Genomic DNA, 24658 nt, shown 5'->3' with positions numbered 1-24658 from the left:
GGTGCAACCCGCCTTCCGCAAGTTCCTCAGGTTACAGGTGGGGGGGTTGCATCTCCAGTATCGAGTCCTCCCCTTTGGGCTGGCTTCGTCCCCTCGAGTCTTCACGAAGTGTATGGTGGTGGTCGCGGCAGCCCTGAGATCTCGGGGGCTGCAGGTCTTCCCCTACCTGGACGATTGGTTGATCAAGGCGTCCTCCAAGGAAGGGGTTATTTCAGCGACCCGTCAGACTATCATCTTCCTTCAACGTCTGGGGTTCGAAGTGAACTTCCCCAAGTCTCAGTTGTTGCCGGCTCAATCCCTTCAGTTTATCGGGGCCGTGCTGGACACGATTCGCCTTCGTTCGTTCCTCTCCCCCGCCACGGTTGGAGGCCCTGCTTCCCTTAAGTCGACAGGTTTCGCTGCTACCCTCAGTTTCGGCGCAGCGCCTGATGGTACTGCTGGGCCACATGGCGTCAACGGTCCATGTCACTCCGTTCGCCCGTTTGCACCTGAGGCTTCCTCAGTGGACCTTGGCCTCCCAGTGGCGTCAGGATCGGGACCCTGTCTCCTCCCCTATAACTGTGACTCCTTCCTTGAGACGCTCGCTCCGTTGGTGGACCAACTCTTCCAATCTTTCCAGGGGTTTGCTCTTTCTCGTTCCTCCGCATCGCAAGGTCCTGACCACGGACTCTTCGGAGTACGCGTGGGGAGCTCATCTGGACGGTCTACGGACTCAGGGTCTATGGTCGGCAGAGGACCAGAGTTGTCACATCAATGTTTTAGAACTTCGTGCCATTTTCCTGGCTGCTCGAGCGTTCTGCCACCTGCTGCACGATCAGATAGTTCTCGTGCAGACGGACAACCAGGTGGCCATGTATTATGTGAACAAACAAGGGGGAACGGACTCTTGGGCTCTGTGCCGGGAAGCCCTGCGCCTTTGGGAATGGGCGGTCTCCCAGAACATCTTCCTGCGGGCGGTTTACATTCAGGGAGAGAAGAATTGTCTGGCCGACAAACTCAGTCGTCTTCTCCAGCCACACGAGTGGTCGCTAAACTCCCGAGTTCTGCGCGAGGTCTTCGACCGCTGGGGGACTCCTCAGGTGGATCTGTTTGCCTCCCCGGAGACTCACAAACTGCCCCTCTATTGTTCTCGGATGTACGCACCGGACCGTCTCGAGGCAGATGCCTTTCTTCTCGACTGGGGGGGGAGGTTCCTTTATGCGTTTCCTCCTTTTCCTCTGATCTTGAGGACGCTGGTTCATCTCAAGTCGTCCAGAGCCACGATGATTCTCATTGCGCCTCGTTGGCCTCGTCAGCACTGGTTCTCCCTGCTCCTTCAACTCAGTGTCAGGGAGCCTCTGCTTCTGCCTGTTTTTCCCTCTCTGCTGTCTCAGAGTCGGGGTTCGCTGTTGCATCCCAATCTTCAGTCTTTACATCTGACGGCTTGGTTCCTTTCCCCATGACTTCACAGGTTTCTCAGTCTGTGAGGGAGGTTCTGGAAGCCTCGCGCAAGGTCTCGACTAGGCTTTGTTACTCTCAGAAGTGGACCAGATTTTCTTCCTGGTGTTCCTCGAACCATCTGGATTCGAGTTCGGTTCCGGTGTCTTCGGTTCTGGAATATTTGTTGCATTTGTCCAGGTCTGGGCTGAAGACGACTTCCATTAGGGTGCATCTCAGTGCGATTGCTGCTTTCCATCGGCATCTCGAGGGTCGGTCTCTCTCTCTTCATCCTCTGGTGGTTCGTTTCATGAGGGGTCTAGTGAATGTTAATCCTCCTTTGAAACCTCCTCCTGTAGTTTGGGATCTTAATGTGGTTTTGGCTCAACTGATGAAACCTCCTTTCGAGCCTATTGACAAATCTCATCTTAAGTTTCTCACTTGGAAGGTGATCTTTTTGCTTCCGCTCACGTTCGCTCGGCGGATTAGCGAACTGCAGGCTTTGGTTGCGGACCCGCCCTTTACTGTGTTCCATCATGACAAGGTGGTTCTTCGCACCCATCCTAAATTTTTACCTAAGGTTGTGTCTGATTTCCACCTCAATCAGTCCATTGTTCTTCCGGTGTTTTTTCCGAAGCCCCACTCTCACCCGGGAAAGGCGGCACTTCATACGCTTGACTGTAAGAGGGCGTTGGCTTTTTATCTTCAACGCACCGAGTCTCATCGGAAGGTTCCTCAATTATTTTTGTCCTTTGATCCTAATCGATTGGGACGTCCTGTTTCCAAGCGCACCTTGTCCAACTGGTTGGCTGCTTGTATTTCCTTTTGTTACACTCAGGCTGTTCTCGAGTTGCATGGTCGGGTCACGGGACATAAGGTCCGAGCGATGGCAGCTTCTGTTGCTTTCCTCCGGTCTACTCCGGTCTTCGGTTCATACTTTCACCGCCCACTACTGTCTGGATACGTTGTCCAGAAGCGACGGCCGGTTTGGCCAGTCGGTTTTGCGTAACCTGTTTTCCTAAATTGCCATCCTCCCATCTGCCCTTTTTTGGTTGGCTTGGAGGTCACCCACATGTGAGAATATCATGCCTGCTTGTCCTGGGATAAAGCACAGTTACTTACCGTAACAGGTGTTATCCAGGGACAGCAGGCATATATTCTCACAACCCGCCCTCCTCCCCGGGGATGGCTTCTTTGCTGGCTATGTAACTGAGGACCACGAGGTGGGGATGCGCCCTCTAGAGGACAAGAAGGCATGCACATGCGTGGTGCAGCATAGCAAACTTGAAACTTCAATCAAGTTTGCTTGAAAAGCTATCCGCGCTGGGGCTCCGTAGATGACGTCACCCACATGTGAGAATATATGCCTGCTGTCCCTGGATAACACCTGTTACGGTAAGTAACTGTGCTTTTTGGGCTGGTTTCAGTGCTATAATTGAAATTTGATTGGCCTTTTATTTGTCTCAAATTGCATGTTTATACCTCCCTTTGGTGCAGGAGATGTGCTCCAGCTGCTGGAAATGGAAAATTAGTCATTTCACACCCTGACTTGAAAATAAATCTTTTCACTTTGTGGTTCACATTCCAGTTTATAATTTTGTTTTGTATGTTCATAAGTGTGATACATGCATGAGATTTTGATGAGGACTGGTGCATAGTGAAGCCTGCAAGGATTACTAGATGTCTTTCAGCAGCTCCCTTCCCTCTCCCTTACCTTCGTGGCCAAGTCAAAATGATCAACCAACAATAAAATTTTAAAAAACACAAAGCACACTGTACGCAGAGAAAATATTAATTATCATTTATATTCCGCGGGTTTTCAAAGAGGTCAAAGCAGATGACTTTAGGCAATGTCACCTCAGTAACAACTATACAAAAATAGACAAATATACCCCCTCCCTTTTTATTAAACCGCGATAGCGGTTATTAATGCAGGGAGCTGCGCTGAATACCCTGCGCTGCTCTCGATGCTCATAGGCTCCCTGCGCTAAAAACCACTATTGCGGTTTAGTAAAAGGGGGCCATAGTGCAAAATATAGACAGCAGATATAAATTCTCAAAACGTACACATTTTGATCACTAAATTGAAAATAAAATCATTTTTCCTAACTTTGTGGTCTGGAAATTTCATCAGTCTCTGGTTGCACTATATTCTTATGACTCTGCATCCAACATTTCTTCCCTTCTTTCAGCATCCTATAAGTTTCCTCTCCTCCAGACTTCATTCCCTTCCCCATCTTTTTCTTTCTTTCACCCTGCCCCCTTCTTTCTTTCTCTCTCCATGCCCCCTTTCTGTCTGTCTCCCTTTCTTTCTTTCTCTTTCCCTGCCCTCCCCCAAGTCACCGCCATTGGGGAACAGGCCACCACCGCCGCCGGGGAATAGGCTGCCACTGCCGCCTCCACCATAGGGGAACAGGCTGCCGCCGAGTTCTGAGCTCTCCTTGTTCCCCTTCCCTGTAAAGAGGATGCTGAAGCGCCGGGCCGAGCAACTTTCATCACCCGACGTCAATTCTAACATTTGAGAGGAAGTTCCGGGCCAGCCAGGCAGCGATTGGCTGGCCAAGAACTTCCTCTCCGACATCAGAATTGACATCGGGTGGCGAAAGTTGATCGGCCCGGCGCTTCAGCGTCCTCTTTACGGGGAAGGGAAGCAGGTTGGGCACCCCTGCTCTAGCTAGCTGAGCCGTGAGCCACACTCAAGTGACCAAAGAGCCGCGATTTGCTGACCACTGGTATAGGGGATATTTGTGAAAGGGAGGGGAGACAGGGGTTTTATTAATCCTTGCTCTGTATTATTTGTGTTTATAAAATGACAATTGTACAGAATAGTCTCTTTTTATACTTTAATAAAATAAGTTCACAGTGTTCTCCCAGAAATTTTTTCCAGCCGGGTGGTGACAGGGAAATTTGGTGGTGGGGAAAATTAAGGGCTCCTTTTACGAAGGTGCGTTAGGGCCTTAACGTGCGGAATAACGTACGCTAAAATGCTGTGCGCGCTAGCCGCTATAGCCTCCTCTTGAGCAGGCGGTAGTTTTTTGGCTAGCGCACACTAATCCGGTGCATGCGCTAGTGCACTTTCGTAAAAGGAGCCCTAAATGTGCATTATTTTTATTAGTTAATTATTATTATTATTTTTTTTTAAACTTACTTATTCATTTTAACATAAACATCAAGTGTACAGTAAATAACAAACAATTATAAGTTTAGCATCACCTGAAAATCTACAATAATATACAACAAAAAAGTTAATCACCCACCCCCCACCCAATTCATAAATAACCATAATACACCACATGACTATAATATCTTATTTTGATCATGTATATAATTAGTAAAAAATCCAAATACCCCCCACCCCAAATCACAAGTAAATCATAATTGGGAAAAATGTAAATTATTCATTATAATAATTTAATAATGGCCCCCACACATCCTTAAACTTGTTATAATATCCTTTTTGCACTGCCAACACTCTTTCCATTTTATACACTTGACAAACTGAATTCCACCAGAAACAATAGTTCAGTCTTATCCTTCCACTTATATGTTATTTGTTGGATGGCAAATCCTGTCAATATCATCAAAAGCTTGTTGTTATTAGCAGATATTTGGCACTTAGATCTCATAGACATGCCAAACAAAATTGTATCATAAGACAATGCTACGTGATTTTCTAACAAGCAATTTATTTGATCCCATATAGACTGCCAAAATGCCTTGATGAATGGACAGTAAAACAATAAATGATCTAAAGTTCCAACTTCAAGATGACAATGCCAACATCTATTAGACTTAGAGCAATCCAATTTTTGTAAACTAACAGAGTGCTCTATGCAACAGGAAAAACCATGTTTGCCTCATAGACGCAGACATTGTACATTTCATCCTCCAGGACCAAATTCGTGGCCATTGAGATGCACTAATCTGATGCTTAATCTCAGTGCTCCAAATATCTCTAAGTCCAGTCTTTGGTTTCTTATTTATATATCCAGATAATAATTTGTACGTGCGGCCTGGTGACCCAGAAAGTCTGCCTGAAAGCATAAGAAATCTAAACTAAATTGATTATTAAGAGATTTCCATTCAGGGAACCCTGCCTGAATAGCCTGCTTCAGTTGACTTATAACTTTGTTTTTTATCAAGACCAAATTTAATCTGCAACTGTGAAAAATCCAGCAGTTTGCCATTAGATATAACATCATTTAATGTTCGTATACCAGCTTTAATCCAATCCTTCCAGACAATCTTAAATCCGCCTATTTGTATCCTGGAGTTTAGCCATATATTTTGATATAGATTTTTGAATTGGAAGAGGTGTTAAATTATTTACATACCTTAAAGTTTTCCAAGTGTCCATTAAAATTCTATTGTTTTTCCGTATTCTAGGCATCTTAATACTAAGCAAATGACGAAGCCTAATGGGAAACATAAGTTGCCATTCCAACCATAACCAATCTGGTAATTTATCCATGAGATCTGGGAGGATCCAATGCATACCTTGGCGCAAGATATAAGACTGATGGTACCTATAAAAATTTGGAAAATTTACCCCACCCTCCGCAATTGGTTTTTGTAATGAAACTAAGGCAATTCTTGCACTTTTACCCAGCCAAATAAATTTACTCAAAATACTATTCAACTTTTTATAAAAAGACCCCTGAAAAAAAACTGGTATCATACCCATTTGGTAATAAACAACAGGCAAAATCATCATCTTTATAGTTTGTACTCTTCCCCACCAAGACAGATGCAACGGATTCCATAAGAGCATAAGAAGTTGCCTCCACCGGGATCAGACCAGAGGTCCATCGCACCCAGCGGTCCGCACCCGCGGCGGCCCATCAGGTCCATGACCTGTCAAGTGTTCCCTGCCCTAAAAAAACCTATCCTTACTTCTATCTGTATCCTTCAATCCCCTTTTCCTTCAAGAATTTATCCAAACCTTCTTTGAATCCCTGTAGTGTCTTCTGCCCCACCACAACCTCCGGGAGTGCGTTCCATGTGTTCACCACTCTCTGGGTGAAGAAGAACTTCCTGGCATTGGTTCTAAACCTATCCCCTTTCAGTTTCTCCGAGTGCCCCCTTGTACTTGTTGTTCCCCACAGTCTGAAGAATCTGTCCCTATTTACCTTATCTATGCCTTTCAGGATCTTGAAAGTTTGTATCATGTCTCCTCTAAGTCTCCTCTTTTCCAGGGAGAACAGCCCCAGCTGTTCTAGCCTGTCGGCATATGAAAGGTTTTCCATACCTCTTACCATTTTCGTCGCTCTTCTCTGGACCCCCTCAAGCAATGCTATGTCCTTCTTGAGGTACGGCGACCAGTACTGGACACAGTACTCCAGATGCGGGCGCACCATTGCACGGTACAGTGGCATGATGACTTCCTTTGTCCTGGTCGTGATACCCTTCTTGATGATACCCAGCATTCTGTTTGCTTTCTTTGAGGCTGTCGCGCATTGTGCTGATGCTTTCATTGTTGTATCCACCAGCACACCCAGGTCTCTTTCAAGGTTACTTACATCTAGCAATGTTCCCCCCATTGTATAGCTGAACATCGGGTTCTTTTTCCCAACATGCATGACCTTGCATTTCTCTATATTAAAACGCATCTGCCACTTTTTGGCCCACTCTTCCAGCTTCGTTAGGTCCCTTTGCAGGTTTTCACAGTCTTCCGTGGTTCTAATCCTGCTGCAGAGTTTGGTGTCATCTGCAAATTTGATAACCTCACATTTCGTCCCTGTCTCCAGATCGTCTATAAATATATTGAACAGGAGCGGTCCCAACACCGACCCCTGCGGAACTCCGCTCGTGACCCGCTGCCAGTCTGAGTATTGGCCCTTCACTCCAACCCTCTGTTTTCTGCCCGCCAACCAGTGTTTAATCCATCGGTATACATCCCCCTCCACTCTGTGGTTCCACAGCTTCCTAAGCAGCCGTTCGTGGGGTACCTTGTCGAAAGCTTTTTGGAAGTCAAGGTAAATTATGTCTATGGGTTCCCCTTTGTCTATCTGGCTGTTTATTCCCTCAAAGAAATGTAGTAAGTTTGTGAGGCAAGACCTTCCCTTGCAGAAGCCATGTTGGCTCTCCCTCAGCTGCCCATTTTTTTCCATGTGCTCGCAGATGCTGTCCTTGATAAGTGCTTCCATCATCTTACCCGGAACCGAAGTCAAGCTCACCGGCCTGTAGTTTCCCGGGTCTCCTCTTGATCCTTTCTTAAAGATAGGCGTGACATTTGCTATTTTCCAGTCTTCCGGGATCTCCCCAGTTTTCAGATAGATTACATATTTGCTGGAGTGTTTCCGCTATTTCCTTTCTCAGTTCTTTTAGTACCCTTGGGTGGATTCCATCCGGGCCCGGTGATTTGTCGCTTTTTAATCTATCTATCTGTCGTAGGACGTCCTCATGGCTTACTTCTATTCGCTCCAGCTTTTCATCTAGATCCCCACTTATAATCTCCTCAGGTTCTGGTACATTGGATGTGTCCTCGCTCGTGAAGACCGACGAGAAAAACTTGTTTAACCTGTCTGCTACCTCTTTTTCCTCTCTTACCACTCCCTTTCTGGTTCCATCATCCAACGGTCCCACTTCCTCCCTTGCCGGTTGCCTCCCCTTCACGTACCTAAAGAACGGTTTGAAGTTTCTCGCCTCCCCAGCCAGCTTCTCTTCGTATTCTCTTTTTGCTTCCCTAACCACTCGGTGGTGTTTTTTGTGTTCCTTCCGGTTTTCCTCAGTTTGGTCCTTTTTCCATTTTCTGAATGATGATTTCTTGTCGCTTATCGCCTTCTTCACTTCCTTTGTTATCCACACCTTGTTTTTTGTTTGATTCTGTTTGCGCCCTTTCCTAAACCTGGGGATGTACATGTTTTGTGCTTTTTGCACCGTGTTCTTGAGTAGGGACCAGGTTTTCTCTACGGTCTCCATCTTCCGTGAGCTGTTTCTGAGTTTATGTCTCACCATTTTCCTCATAGCTTCGTAGTTCCCTTTTCTGAAGTTGAGTGCCATCGCTGTGGTTCTCTTCACTTTTGATGTTCCCATTTCTAGTTTGTACTGGATCATGTTGTGATCACTGTTTCCTAGTGGCCCTATTACTACCACCTCCTTTGCGGGGCCCCCTAGACCGTTGAGGATTAGGTCAAGAGTGGTATCTCCTTGTGTCGGTTCCTGGACCAGCTGCTCCAAGAAGCAATCCCTCACAGCCTCCAGGAACTTTGTTTCCCTCACGCTGCTGGAGTGTCCAATGCTCCAGTCTATCCCAGGGTGGTTGAAGTCTCCCATAACCGTCACCCTTCCGCTTTTGCATTCCTGCCTCAATTCTGCTTCTAGGTCATTGTCACTTGTTTCCGGCTGTCCAGGTGGGCAATAATAAAGTCCCAATTTTGTATCGGCTCCCTTTCTTCCTGGTAACTTAACCCATAGCGATTCCAAACCTTCTGCCCTCGTATCCATCCTGGTCGAGTGAATGGAGTCCTTTATGTATAGCGCTATTCCTCCTCCCTTCTTACATGTCCTGTCTTTCCTATAGAGTTTATAACCTGGTAGTACTACGTCCCATTTGTTGTCCTCAGACCACCATGTTTCTGTGATTCCAATTATGTCTAGGTCCTCTTTGTTGGCCATGACTTCCAGCTCTCCCATTTTGGTCCGTAGACTCCTTGCATTGGCGTACAAGCAATTTAAGTTTTGGTTTTTTACTTTCCCTGTTGTTCTTCCTTGTGGGTTGATTCTCTTGTCGTCCCCTTCTTGGGGTGCCAGCCCCTGAGTCCCATTTTGTTCGTCCCCTTCCCATGGTGTGATGTCTTTGTCCTCAGCTGTCTTCCTCATTTCTGCATGTCCTTTTAGTTCCTGCTGTTTTTCCTTCTTTTCGCTCTCTAATTTCACTTGTTCCTTGAACTCCTGTAGTTCGTCTTTGAGTTCTTTTTCGCAATTTTCCCGCTTGCCTTGGAGGCCTACTTTGCATTTTTCCCTTTCAGTGTCTTCCTTTGATATTCCTTCCCGAAGCGTCGACACCAGATCGACTGTCAGCTTTCCCCCTCTCCTCAGTTTAAAGCCTTGTCTATTGTGCTCTTGACGTTATTTGCCAGCATTCTTGTTCCTGTCGTGCTCAGGTGCAGTCTGTCCCTCCTGTAGAGCTTGTTCTTACCCCAAAAAGTTGACCAGTTCCTTACAAAGTGGAAGCCTTCCTCTTCCCACCATCTCCTCAGCCATGTGTTTATGGCTTGCAGCTCGGTCTGCCTCCTTACATCTGCCCTCGGTACTGGCAGGATCTCTGAGAAAGCTATCTTCCGTGTCCTCAGCTTCAACTTCCTTCCCAGGGTCTGGAACTGCTCGCATAACTCTGTAACCTTTTGCAATAAAGTTTTTTCATTCACTTTTATTGTCTCATCAAATGTATTTTTAATCCAAATTCCTAAATATTTTATTCCTTCTTCCTTCCAGATAAAAGGAAATGAATCAAATAAACCTTTCACACAGTGTACATTTAGAGGAAGAATTTCTGATTTATTCCAATTTATTTTATAACCAGAAAATTTCCCAAATTTTTCTATTAATTCAAGCAGACATGGAATGGTTGATTCAGGATTCCTCAAATAGAGTAATATATCATCTGCATAAGCAGAATTTTATATTCTCTACCAGAACGCGGAATACCTTGTATCTCCTTTACCTGTTGAACAGCTAATAATAAGGGTTCTAATACTATATCAAAAAGCAAAGGAGACAAGGGACAACCTTGCCTAACCCCCCTTTGTAAATTAAATTTTTCTGAGAATTTATTATTAATGTATAATCTGGCAACAGGGGAGCTATACAGTGTCTGGATCATTTGTATAAATCCTGGACCTATACCAAACCAATCCATTGCTTGATACATGAAGGTCCATTCTACCCTATCAAAGGCCTTCTCTGCATCTAAGGATACAGTGAAGGCCGGATCTTCCATGTCTTTCGTTAAATATAACAACTGAAAAGCCAATCTGGTATTATTTGAAGAATGTCTCTGAGCAACGAAACCCGTTTGATGCATACCAATAATGTAAGGAAGAGCCTTGGCCAGACGTAAAGCCAAAATCTTAGCCAATAATTTCCCATCAATATTAATTAAAGAAATAGGCCTGTAATTTGATACCAAACTAGGATCTTTATTTGGCTTCGGCAAAACAATAGTTAATGATTCTGCCATAGTTCCTGAAATACAGCCTTTATTTAGCTGACTGATATAAATTTAGTAAATGAGGTAATAGGGAAATTTGAAATGATTTATAGAACTCTACAGTAAAACCATCACCACCTGGAGCGGTCCCAACTCTCAGAGATTTCAATGCTGTTTGCAATTCTTTTAATGATATAGGCTCTTCAAGACTTCTTTTTATATGATCAGGAACTTTTGGTCCCTCAATTAGTTTTAAAAATTCTAAACTACCTTTTCTCTATCTAAATAAGGCGCAGAAGAATAAAGGTGTTTATAAAATTTTAAAAATTGTTTTAAAATAGGTTCAATTTGAGAATATGTATCTCCTTTTTCATCCTTAATAATATTTATTTGTGTTTTCCTTTTCTTTGCTTTGAGATAATTTGCCAGTAATCTTCCCGCCTTATTTGAGCTTCCATAATACAGAGCTTGCTGAGAAAAAAATATCATTCCTTACTAATTTAGAAGAAATCTCATTATACTTGCATTTAGATTTTAATAAAGCTTGTAATGTTAAATACTCCCACTTTTCAATCAATTTTTCTTCTAAAATTTTAATTTCCTTCTCTAAATCAGAAAATTGCTTTTTTATTTGTTTCTTAATAAAAGCTGAAAATGAAATAATTTGTCCTCTTATAGTTGCCTTAAAAGCATCCCATAAGGTTTCAAACGAGATTCCTTCCGTGTTATTAATTTGAAAATATTAATTAATTTTTAATTGAAATTCTTAACAGAATTTTGAATCCGCAAGCAATGCATTATCAAATCTCCATATTGGTCTACTATTGTCTTTATTAATGAAATTAAATTTAACCCACACCCCACCATGATCAGATAAAATAATTGGATCAATGGAAGCCTGTGTAACCTGCTGTACTAAATAATCCGAAATAAAAACATAATCAATTCTTGAAAAAGATTTATGAACATGGGAACAAAAAGAAAATTCTCGATCATTAAAATGATCGCCATATATCTTTCAAATTAAAAGATTGCACAAAATTCTCTAAACCTAACGATTTCATGATTTTACTGGGTTTTTTTTATCCATTAAAGGATCCATAACAGCATTAAAATCCCCTGCCACTACTAAATTAGAAGCAGCCAGTGGTAATACTAACTGTTGCAGAGTCTTAAAAAACTCAATTTGATTCGAATTAGGGGCATACACATTAAAAAGCGCCATAGTAGTATTGCCTATGCTCATCTCTATGTGTAACCACCTTCCCAATGGATCTGAAGCTACCATAGTAAATAATGCATTATAATTTTTACTTACTATAATAGCTACCCCAGCCTTTTTCCTCATAGCAGGGGCAAAGAAACAGTGCTTCACCCAATTACCTTCCAACTTTTTAGATTTCCAGCGGACAAGTGTGTCTCTTGAAGAAAACATATATCCGCGTTCTGTTGTTTTAGGTATAATAATGTCTTTTTCCTTTTAACCGGATGATTAAGGCCATTAACATTTAATTATAAAATTTTAAAATCCATAATATTATTTTATCACTCTATCAATAAATATCCAGAAAATCACAAAACCTTTAATAACTAATATATAATCATTTTCCCCAGACATAAAACTAAACCACCCCCCCTTCAAATTCTCTCCCTCCCATTCCCCTCCCTACTCCCAGCCATCCACCACAAATTAATAATGCAAACTTGGAAACGCACATATAGAATCAGGTGACAAAAAGCTCCCATCAGGCTAAAATCATAAACATCCTATATAATAAAACGCTAGCCGCGCATGCGCACTCCTACTTGCGTGCTTCCGTTTTCCCTGATCTGTGAGATGTAGGTCTGTGGCCGCAGGAGTGCGCATGCGCACCTAGGGTTTTTCAGTTCTTCTTCATCGTCGTCATCTTCCCACCCCCCCCCCCCCGAATCCCCGTTGAGCTTCTCACCACGGTCTGACCCTCCCATCCGACTTTCCCTTCTCCCGGCTCCCTTAGTCCCTTGCCGCCACCGCTGCCACACCCTTCCCTTCCCATGGTCGACAAACCTCCTGGCTCCAGCAGCAGTCGCAGCACTGTAAACACGCTGCTTCGCGGCCTCTACTGCCCTGATTTGCTCTTCCGTGTCCCGTGTTTACAGTGCTGCGGCCGCTGCTGGAGCCAGGAGGTTTATCGACCAAGGGAAGGGAAGGGGTTGCAGCGGCGGCAAGGGACTAGGGGAGCTGGCCAGACTGCGGGGATGGCGCGCATCTTCAACAGTGTGTAGGCGGAGGCGCGTGAAGGAGTTTCAGCGCAGAGGAACGGCTGGAGGGTGCTGCAGGTGGCCCATGCAGGTAAAAATTCTCACAGGAGGGGAAAGGGGGCTGGTTCAGGGGGAGGGGTGTGCTGGGAGGCAGATCGTTTTGCTTAGGGGAGAAGACAGAAGGGGGGCCACGGAGAGACAGGGAGGAACTGGAGGGGGAGAGGGAAAGGGGCCTGCTTTGGGGGAGGGGTGTGCTTGAAGCAGACAGCTTTGCTTGGGGGGGAGACAGAAGGGGGGCCACGGAGAGACAGTCAGGGAGGAATTGGAGGGGGCGAGGGAAAGGGGGCTGCTTTGGGGTAGGGGTGTGCTGGGAGGCAGATAGTTTTGCTTAGGGGGGGAACACAGAAGGGGGGCCACGGAGAGACAGTCAGGGAGGAACTGGAGGGGGAAAGGGAAAGCGGCCTGCTTTGGGGGAGGGGTGTGGTGGGAGACAGACAGCTTTGCTTGGGGGGGAGACAGAAGGGGGCCCACGGAGAGACAGTCAGGGAGGAACTGGAGGGGCAGAGGGAAAGTGGTCTGCTTTGGGGGAGGGGGTTCTGGGAGGTAGATAGCTTTGCTTGGAGGGGGGAGACAGAATGGGGGGCCACGGAGAGACAGTCAGGGAGGAATTGGAGGGGGAGATGGAAAGGGGGCTGCTTTGGGGGAGAGGTGGGCTAGGAGGCAGATCGTTTTGCTTAGGGGGGAAGACAGAAGGGGGGCCACGGAGAGACAGGGAGGAACTGAAGGGGTAGAGGGAAAGGGGGCGGCTTTGAGGGAGGGGAGTGCTGGGAGGCAGACAGCTTTGCTTGGGAGGGGAGACAGAAGGGGGGCCACAGAGACACTGTCAGGGAAGAATTGGAGGGGTAGAGGGAAAGGGGGCTGCTTCGGGGGGAGGGATGTGCTGGGAGGCAGATCGTTTTGCTTAGGGGGAAGACAGAAGGGGGGCCATGGAGAGACAGTCAGGGAGGAACTGGAGGGGGAGAGGGAAAGGGGGCTGCTTTCTAGCACCCATTAATGTAACAGGCTTAAACACTAGTCATTTATAAAACATAATAAGCTACACTAATAATATAATATAAATCAAATATATAAAATCTAAGTTTTAATTTCTTTTTCTTTATATATATATATTTTTTTCCTCCTTTCCCCCTCTTCTCCCCCCTCCTCCCTTCAATTATATAAAACCTATGAACTCAGAACCATCTATTCAATATATCAAATCAAGCACATTCCCTTATACCAATATCATACAATTACAAAGTCAAATTTACTTCAAATTAAAATAAATCTTTACTACATTGTATGCCTATAAAAACAAGTGAATGTTAATAAAGTATTACTCCATCTCCCAACTACCCACATTCCATTAACTACTCCTATATAGTATATTAACTATAATCCTATAGTTAATCATAAAGCACCTTCTTGTCATTAAAATACACCTTAAATTTATATTAAGAAAAAGTAATTATATATCATAAATGAACAATTTCAGCATCCTTCCATCTTGTTTACAGAATCTCTCAGAGCAAATTCAATTTCCCTCCGACGCTACAGTTCATTATGTCATTATGTCGGTTGCTTACTTAAACTAATTCAGCAAACAGTATGCAACCAGCTTTAGCGTTCTTTCATCTTGTTTACAGAATCCCCAGAGCAATTTCAGTTTCCCTCTGTATCATATTATAATCAAACTAGTCTTTAAGCCCGTTACATTAACGGGTGCTAGAATAGATGTGTCTGTCTGTCTATGTTTCTTTATCTTTCTCTTCTTGGCCGCTATCTGTGTCCTTCTGTCTTCCCCCCCCCCAAGCAAAGCTCTCTGCCCCCAGCACACACCTTCCTCCAAAGCAGTCCCCTTTCCCTCTCCCTAACTGTCTCTCCACGGCCCTCTTCTGTCTTCCCCCCCCAGAGCAAAGCTGTTTGCCCCAAGCACACCCCTCCCCCCAAAGCAGCCCCCTTTCCCTGTCTCTCCATGGCCCCTTCTGTCTTCCCCCCCCAAGAGCAAAGCTGTCTGTCCCAAGCACACTTCCCCCCCAAAGCAGCCCCCTTTCCCTCTCCCTGTCTCTCCATGGCCCCTTCTGTCTTCCCCCCCCAAGAGCAAAGCTGTCTGTCCCAAGCACACTTCCCCCCCAAAGCAGCCCCCTTTCCCTCTCCCTGTCTCTCCATGGCCCCTTCTGTCTTCCCCCTCCCCCCCCCGAGCACAGCTGTCTGTCCTAAGCACACCCCTCCCCCCAAAGCAGCCCCATTTCCCTTTCCCCCTGGCCCCCCCTGTATTGGCCCCATTCTTACCCTTCCTCCATCCCGGCGTCTTCTGGCCTGCTCCTCTTCAAAGCAGCCTGCGATCGTGGCCGGCTTTAGCGAACCTCGCAGGCCGCTCTCCAACTCGGTAGCATGTTCCCTCTGACACGATCCCGTGCGTCAGAGGGAACTGCTACTGAGTTTGGAGAGCGGCCTGCGCGGTTCGCTAAAGCCGGCCACGATCGCAGGCTGCTTTGGAAGAGGAGGAGCAGCGGCGGCGGTGGCGGCGGTTGGTGAGTTGAAGCTCCATTGTGTTCGCGGACGGGGGCAGGGAGAGAGCTTGCCTGCGCTTCGGGCTGCTGAGTGAGGGCGGGAGGAGGGGGAGTGGCCAGAGTGATCCCTGCTGCCGGGTTCTAAAATGGAACAAGGCCACGGATCACACACCACAGCGGCAGGGATCACGCTTTTTTTAAAAGCGCATGCGCCGCTTAATCTTTTATTATATAGGATGAAAACCTGAAGTAAATCCAGTCACTCTCTTCTATTCTGCAATCAATTCTCCAAACGTCCATGTAGAGTTGAAACACACTTGAGTTAAATATGCACTATATCCTGATGTTGCTGTTGGAATATAAACCACAGGGCAGTTTGCGGCTAATTTTAAAGTGCAGAGTAGACTAAAAAGCAGAAACTCATGAGCTGCTGCACAAATGTTCTTCTACTCTATAGTAAGTTCTGCAGGCATCCACATCTTAGTATTTATCATGCAACAGTACTGACATGCTGTAATGTATAATCCGGTTTTTGAAATTGCTATTTACAGCATACTAGTCATAAAGGACTCTAGCTTTCCTACCTGCACTGTAAACTTTCAGTTCAGTGAAGTTTAAAACAACAAGCAGCGGAGTAGACACCGAGACAGTGGGGGTTGAAACATTTTGCACAGATGACAAAAATTAATTATTTTTCAACCAGAAGTTAAAAGGAAAGATTTCAAGCCACTTCTGGAGATCCACTGTACATAATATGTCATCTGAGCTTCTACAAAGTCATTCACACAACGAAGATGATGTACATGCGTACTGTTGATTCCATCTAAAAGAAGTCTGGCAATCTCTGCTTGACGGTCAAATTCACTGAATTATTTTTAAATCCTGTTCAGATGCTGCTTTAGCTTCTGCAGCTCAAGCTTTCTTTGATCTAGCTTTCGCTTCATCTAAATCCATTCTCTTATTTAAAAACAATTTGTGTTCTTTAGAAATAATTTTATGGTCTCCTTGGATTTGGATTTGTCTGTAATAAGGCTTCTGTCTACTTCATATTTTCAATCCATTGTTTAGTGTACTCCAAGTAAGCATCCAATACTGTTTACTCTGCTTGACCAAACTTCTTTTCTGTAAAGTGCCCCGCGCGGCTAAGGAAGGCGCCGGCGTCGGCTGCCATTATCCTTGAACATTGAAACCATTAATGTTCACAACTGACGAAAAGCGCTCTCTGAAGTCAGCGAGACTACATCCAATTCTGAAGTGCCGAGTATGTTAAAAAGATGACATCAGTATAAACCAGCACTACAAAGAGCGTAAAAAGCAGGAACCGATAAACTGCTGCACAATGCCTGGACTTTCACACTATCCCAGCTTGCTGTGTTCCTCTATTACAGCTGTCGCCACCATATCCACCCTCAAACCAAATAAAGGGCAGGAAATGTTAACTAAGACTGCCCCTGTCTGCTGCAGGGAGCCACGGTTCAGGAATTAGAGCCAGTCACTCTTAGTTTATGTTTTAACTATTACAGTATAACCAAATCAAGCAGAGACCTCAGAATGTTCATTCACATCAATAACCTCTGAGAATCATAGCATGTGAAATGATGTAATCATAGAATTTTGCATCCACATCCTTCCAATCAGTTCCATCAGAATTTCAAATCAGTTCAAATTCAAACTGTAACCCCCAAAGATAAAAATCCCTACAAAATAACTTATATCAGACTCAAAATAAAACAAAGAGAAAAGCAAAGAAGAGAGGAAAAAAAACACAAAAAAAACCTCTCAAATAAAATGCTTCCTACTGCATTCCATCTGCAAAAATACAGTCTCAGTTCATGTAGTCATAGGCTGATCACATTGCTCCAGAAACTCTTTTAATTTCAGTGGATCATCAAAGTTTGAAGTTTTATTTGCAAAAGTGACTCGCATGATTGCTGGGTATATCAAACCATACCTGGCTCCAATCGACCTAAGTTGTGGCCTTAATTCAAGTAATTTTTTCCTCTTGTAAGCCGTTGCATTTGCAAAATCTGGCACTATGTAGATTTTTGAATCCTGGCACTTCTAGTTCTTATTTTCTTTTGCCAGCCTAATAATTTCCTCAACATGCTGATAACGGAGCAGTTTAAAAATTAAAGGACGCGGTCCCTTTTGATTGTCAAATCTTTTAGTCGGGACCCTGTGCGCCCTTTCTATTTCCAGAGGAAATTTAACTTTAAGAGGTAGAATTTTAGGTATAAACTGCTCAAGAAAGGCAATTGGGTCATTTTTTTCTACCCCCTCCGGGACCCCAATCAATCTTAAATTATTCCTTCTTTCTCGATTGGAACACTCCTCAAGATCTTTCTTTAATATTTCTATTTCTTTACAGTCCCTTTTACACTGAACTATTTCCGTTTCTGCATTTTCAACTCGTTTGTCTAATTGATCCACTTTGACATCCACTACCTGCAGACTGATTTTAAGACCTGCAAGCTCTTCCTTAACATCCTGAATGTTTTTTGCATTCTGTAAAACTATCTCCTTAATTTGCCGAAGCTCTTTAAAGATATCAATGTCCTTTGAATTATCTATTGGCAACGGAACTTTAAAGGGGACTGCCGACTCCATTTTTGACCTTTTGTTACTTCCTCCCGCTGAATTGGCTTTTGTCAGCTTACCCGATGCCATTATACTTCAAGTACTTGTCTTTTGAGATGATTTAAAATATTTTTTTTGTAGCTTATTTAACAAATTTAGCCTTTTTCCACGGAGCAGTTCAGTCACCCGACCATTCTCTTACGTCTCCAAGCCACGCCCCCTTATTAGTTAATTATTATTATTTTCCAATGCTCAATATGACTTCCTTTTTTAAGGTGTGACACTTAGGCAGTGTTCCAGTAGCATTTAAGCCACCTTTGAAAAAAAGTAATGCAGATCCTCTTATTCCGAATAACTACCGTACTTGAGAGAGTGGTATTCAACCAACTTTAAACTCATGTTGAATCAGTTAAAGCTTTGCATCCCCGGCAATCTGGTTTTTATTTAAGACATAGCACAGAGACTGTAGTTCCTGCCTTAGGGCTCCTTATAAAAAGCTGCAATAGCAATTCCGTCACAGCAAATGCATTAAAGCCCATAGGAACTGAATGGACTTTGGTGCATTTGCCATGGGAGAATTGCTACTATAGCTTTGTAAAAGGGGCCCTTACTGAGTGAACTCCATAGTCACCTAGACCAGTGCTTCTCAGCATTTTCAAGCCAAGTACCCCCTAAGTCTAACAAATACCAACCAAGTACCCCAGCCCAAGCTCCGTCCCTGACCCCACCCTCATTATAATAGTACTAATTGTAATGCAATTTCTGCCATTCATTTTTCATGTACACACAATATCTTATTCATAACAGTAATCACAAAATAAAAAAAAAACACAAAGCATATTGTATGTAGAGAAAATGTTAATTATAATTTATATTTGTTTTGTTTTTCAAAGAGGTCAAGGCAGATAACTTTAAAATATGCAATGTCACCTCAGTAACAACTAAAAAAAAATAGACAAATATAGTGGAAAATATGACAGCAAATTATAAATTCTCAAAACTGACATATTTTGATCACTAAATTGAAAATAAAATCATTTTCCCTACCCTTGTCAGGTGATTTAATTAGTTTCTGGTTGGACTTTCTTCTGACTGTGCATCCAACATTTTTTTTCTTTCTGCCTCCTGCATGTTTCCTCTCTGGACTGCATTCCCTTCCCCAACCAACATCTCTCTCTGTCCTTCCATGAGTCCAACTTTTCTTCTTCTCTCCTCCACCCTATTGGCAACATTTATCCCTCTCTCTCCCTCCTCTGTTATGATCTTGCATCTCTCTGTTCTTCCTCAGGGTCTGTCCCCCTCTGTCTCTTTTGTCTGCCCCTCCAGCATCTGCTTCCTGTCTTTCCCATTTGGTCCAGGTCTCTCTCTCTTTCTTCTGCTTACAACCCCCCACTTTCTTCCTCAGGATCTCTCCCCCTCTGTCTCTTCTGTCTGCACTTCCCATAGTCCAACATCTGCCTCCTGTCTTTCCCCTTTGGTCCAGGCTCTCTCTCTCTCTCTCTCTCTCTCTCTCTCTGTCTTCTGCTTACAACCCTCCTCCCCATGTCCAGCATTTGTTCTCCTTTCTTCTAGGTCTTTCTCTGCCACTCTCTCTCCTTCCTTTCTCCCTCCCTCCCTGGTCCAGAATCTTTCCACCTCTCTGCAGTCTCTTTCTCTCTCTTCCCTCTATACACCCCCAAGTCCAACATCTGCCCCCCTCTCTTCTGCCCCTTTGTTTCAGGTTTCTCTCTTTATCTTCCTTTTGCTAACATCTCGAGTTCAGGTCTTTCTGTCTCTCTCACTCTCTTTGTCTTCCCCCTCCCCAGGGCTTGGCATCTCTCTCTCGCCTCGGTTCAGGGTATTTCCTCTCTCTACCCCCCTCTATTCCAGCATCTTCCTTGTCTTTTGTTTCAAGTCTGCTTTCTTGCCCCGCCTCAAGGTCCTTTTCTGTCTCCCCCCCTCCGCGGTGTCCAGATCCAGCATCTCTATGGCAATCTCAATCCCGCTGGGGCCCTCGCAACAGGCGGGGCATTACCTCCGCTGCTTCCCGCACCCAGCGAGAGAGGTCATCTTCCGCATTGTGACAGCCGCTTGTTGAAGACCAACCTTTAAAAGTAAATATGGCAGCCTGCAGAGGATTGCCGGTGCTGTAGCGAACCTAGCGGGTTGCCAGCAGCCTCCGCAGCATGTTCCCTCTGCCACAGTCCTGCCCCTCCTCTGACATAAGGGGGCAGGTCCATGGCAGAGGGAACGTGCTGTGGAGGCCACCGGCAGCCTGCTAGGTTCACTACAGCATCAGCAATCCTCTGCAGGCTGCCATAATTACCTTTTAAAGGTGAGACCAGGGGGAAACATGCAGGTCTTCGGCGAATCGGGCAGTGCTGGTGCTGTACCGTACAGACCTCGAAGCAGGGCCTTTGGCTGTGTTGCAAAGGAAGTGTGGGAGAGACGCCCTGAGGGAAGGGGATGTGACATAAGAGAAAATGCCGGCATGGAACTTTTTTTCAAAATGTTAATTACTCCTGGAGAGAACACTCACCCTCCATCAGCGTTGAAGGGTGCCTGCAGCAGCTGGTGGTGCTGCGGCGAAGAAGGGGGAAGGTGGTTGCCAGGTTCCATCATGGCAGAGGTGCGGGGAAGAAGGAAATGGGAGGGCAAGATGAGGTGATTGCAGATGCTTCTTTCTCTACTCTAAAAGGCCAAACAATTTTACTATTTAGAATAGCATCTGCGGTGCCAAAGGGAATTGTTTCTTAGAATTTCCATTTTTGTTTTGAAGAAATTGCTAAAAAAAACCAAAACATGCTTTTCTACATTTTATTTACAGGTGCATGTAGACATTCTTCAGGCCGTACGGTTTGTACATCTATCTCAAGAAGAGAACTTGGCTTTTAAGTTTCCTTACTGTTTCTCTCGGGGTGGCGCGTCAAAACCGCGTCAGTCATTTGCACGCCAACAATGGTGCGCCCTTCTCTCGGAGGCTTTGTTAGGTCCCTGGAGGTTCGGGCAGGCAAGGAAGCAGTAGCAGCAAGCCGCAAGAGCAGATTGTTGTTTTTTTTTGGGGGGGGGAAGTTGTGGGGGAGGGAGGAAGGACATAGAGCTTTCTTTCTGTCTTTGCATGGCTTATGAGGCTGGGGAAGAGGCAGACGGTTGGTGATGGAATATCCGCTGGTTTGAACATGCTGGGGGATTCCTTTCTGCTTAGTCCGTCTAGTCCAGGGATATCAAACTCAATCACATAGGGGGCTGAAATCTGGGGCATGGGCTGGATCGCGGGCCAAATTTTTTATTGAGATACTTAGGGATCCTTTTATTGAGGTATGCTAACCGATTTAGTGCGCGCTAAATGCACACCTTAATAAAAGGACCCCTTAGTCTTAGTAGAAGTGTCGGGTTGTGGTCTCTCCAGCCCTGCGCCAGCTCTGTGATGTAGACAAAATGGATAGAAGAGACATGTCTATACTGGGATGAGCCAACATGCATGACTGACACAGTTTGTGGGAAGTTTGTATTTCTGAAAATCTTTTGAACAAAGGAAAGGGAGGACTAACTGTGGAGCTGATCTTTTGTTCGGGAGAAACAGTAGGGCCCTACTTTTGGGAATGAGGGATGGGGATGTGGGAGTGCTCTGGCCTCTTGTGCTGCCCTTGGCCTTGCAGAGGTCTGGCAGCATGGACCCGATCATCCTTCTTAACAGATCATGCAAGGCAGCCATCTTGCTTCCTTCTGCTCCTTTGCGAGAGCAGCCTAACCTCTGCATTAGTGTTCATGGGGCACTTTGACGTCTTTTCTCATCACTTGATGGGACCTCGGCGTGGCTCTTGCTGGCTCCCCGCGGAGTGCGTGACTGGCATGTGGGCCAGCCCTTCAGACTCTGCGCACTGACGGCAGGCTGTTCCCAGTCGCTCTGCTTTTGTGGATCACTTCTCAGTCCACAATTGTGAAGCGCTCATGCCTTCGGGTGCCTCACACACGTTCCCACATTTCTTGGCTCGTCTTCTGAAGCGGCCGAGGCTTTGGAAGGCGGCGGTTCAAGCCAAGCACACTGGGAGGCAGAGGTCGCGGTCCGTTGCTCACCCTGTTGCCACTGGCAACGTCGGGACAGTGGGCTGTAAGGCCACTCAGCGTTTGCGTTTGTCTGCCTTTAGGCCACCATGGCTGGGATTTTGTGGTCGTCTGGCGGGCCAGATTTTGACATGTCTGGTCTAGTCAGAAATCGGCTGGTGAGGTGCGGGTGCAGCAACGAGGGTTGAGCATACAGAAGGCAACACGAGCTCTGCTCAGCAAATTACCCATCCCCGCGGCATCCCATCCTTAGCTGGGCTGCAGAGAGGGATTAAAAACAAACAAAAATGCATGTGGTTTCCTCGTCCCAAAAGTGCATTGTGGGTAAAAAAAAGTTACTTACTCCTGAGGGGAAGCGCATCATTGGAGGAAGGCAGCCGGGTGCTCACCTATATTAGCCAGGCGGAGCGCTCGGCTAAAACACGCTAGGGAGAACACTGAGTTCAGTATAAAATCATAATTATTCGAGGCTTGTGCAGGTGGGTCTGACAGTTTGCAGGGCAGGGATGGGGACGAGCTCACGGGGATGGGGCGGGAACAGTGATAAATTTTTTCCCCGTGCCATTCTCCACTGCTCAAACAGCATGGGCAGGGACTTGTGCAGCAGACCTCTTTGGCTGGAAAGATTTGGGCGTCCTAGCCAACCATTAAAGCAGAGGGGGCTTGAACCCAAAATGTGTGTGTGAGGGGCCAGGTCCCTGAGGCCCTGCTGGCTACACTCCTGCAGTGCACTGATAAGCAGTCAAGAGTGGCTAAGCAGAAGTGCTTTTTGTACTTGTTAACATTTTATAGTAGGGTTTCCCAAATTATGTGTTGCACCCCAAATGGGGTCAGACCTGGGCAGGCTCTCAAAAACATTGCCTTGCACCTTTAAGCAGGGAGTGTGTCACACGAATCCGAATGTACTTGTAGCTACAGAATAATAGAGTAAGGAAAGAGTAGAAATAACTCGGAGTTAAGTAATCCAAAGTCAATACAATTCTCCCTCCGTATCCACGGGGGTTAGGGGCAGAGTCAGCCCGCGAATATTAAAAAACCACGAATAATATTCGGACCAGTTCTGCCCCTAATCCCAGCTTCCCCCTGGCTATTTTAAGCCCTGTAAGCCCCCCCTAAGCCTTACCTGGTGGTCTAGCGGGTTTTCAGGGCAGGAGCGATCTTCCCACGCTCCTGCCATGTGCAGATCGCTCATAGGAAATGGCTGCCTTGAGCTCCCATAGTATCTCGAGACTACGACGGGAGCTCAAGGCAGTCATTTCCTATGAGCGATCTGCATGGGGCAGGAATGTGGGAAGATTGCTCCAGTCCTGAAAACCCGCTAGACCATCAGGTGGGGGCTTACAGGGCTTAAAATAGCTCGAAAAATTAATACAATTTTTTTTTGTTTAAAAATCGCAAATAATCAAATCCGCGGATGCTGAAACTGCAGATTCGGAGGGGGAAGTGTACACTATTTAAAGTAACAGATGGAGTTTTTTATGGCCAGTGACTGTTACTTGGCTTTTACTATTAGCATTCCCTAGTCCTGTTGGGCTTTAACTGAGACCTTTTTCTCCACTTGTTTTATTGGTTAACATTGTGTATTTGGAGTATTGTCACCTTACAGTCTCCAGAAGAAGTGGACTTGTAGCTACAAAAACATTGGTGGTTTGTAAATTCTTGGAAAATGAACAAATTGGAAGTTTAAATTTGCAGTTTTGTTTAAATGGCAGCTGAATTTTATAATTTTTTTTTTTTAAGTTTTTGTGCCATTGCTTTAGAGAGCACATCTAAGCATCTCAGGTTGGGTTGATGGGTGAAATTGAACATGTATGGGCCTGTTCATCCAGGAGTCATGATGTGATATTTTTCTAACTGCTTTCTTTTCTTCTTAGTTATTAAGAAATTCATGATACAGGGGGGAGATTTTTCCAACCAGAATGGCACCGGTGGAGAGAGTATATATGGGGAAAAATTTGAAGATGAAAACTTTCATTATAAGGTAACGTGGATAATAAAAGATAATTGCAGCAGTTTGCACTTTGATCAGTTTTTGTTTAAGTTTCTTACTTTTACTTTGCCTTCTGGATTTTGAAACCTTGTCCTAAGAACGAACGAACATACATACATACATACATTCATTCATAATCGATTAATTAATTTTCTATACTGTTCTCCCAGAGGAGCACAGAAGGGTTTACATGAATTTATTCAGGTACTCAAGCATTTTTTCCTGTTTGTCCAGGCGGGCTCACAATCTATCTATCCCCTCCTTTACTAATGTGTAGTGCAGGTTTTAGCGCCGGCAGTGGCGGTAACTGTTCCGACGCGCATAGAATTCCTATGAACGTCGGAGCAGTTACCGCCTCTGCTGGCGCTAAAACCTGCACCATGTGTTTGTAAAGGAGGGTTCTAATGTACCTGTGGCAAGTCTGTCAAAGATGGCAAAACAAATTTTACAAAGCATGGTAAAAATATATGATAGAACATGGTATGGTGAGACACAGCATGGTGAGCATAGCTCAGCAAAACATAGCATGTTAAACATAGTCATGGCTAACATAGTATGACATGACTAGCAGAAATGGTTAGGCAAGCATGCATGAAACATAGCATGGAAGACATGGAAAGGCAAACACTATGTGCAAACATGGTATGAGAGGTTGTAGCAGGGCCAACACAGTACAGCAAACATAAT

At 45.1% G+C, this 24658-nt stretch overlaps 1 protein-coding gene across 1 annotated transcript in view; it reads left to right on the top strand.

Moving 5' to 3' along the window:
* Positions 1-24658, top strand: part of PPID (peptidylprolyl isomerase D) — a 77472-nt gene that overhangs the window by 10449 nt on the left and 42365 nt on the right. The window contains exon 3 of the mRNA XM_033941440.1: positions 23856-23962. Coding sequence (XP_033797331.1) covers positions 23856-23962 — 107 coding nt within the window. The remainder of the gene's footprint in view (positions 1-23855; positions 23963-24658) is intronic.

This window comes from Geotrypetes seraphini, chromosome 1, assembly GCF_902459505.1.
Source record: "Geotrypetes seraphini chromosome 1, aGeoSer1.1, whole genome shotgun sequence".
Lineage (NCBI taxonomy): Eukaryota > Metazoa > Chordata > Amphibia > Gymnophiona > Dermophiidae > Geotrypetes > Geotrypetes seraphini.
The sequence above is the reverse complement of the archived record's forward strand: the minus strand, read 5'-3'. Positions and strand labels throughout refer to the sequence as shown.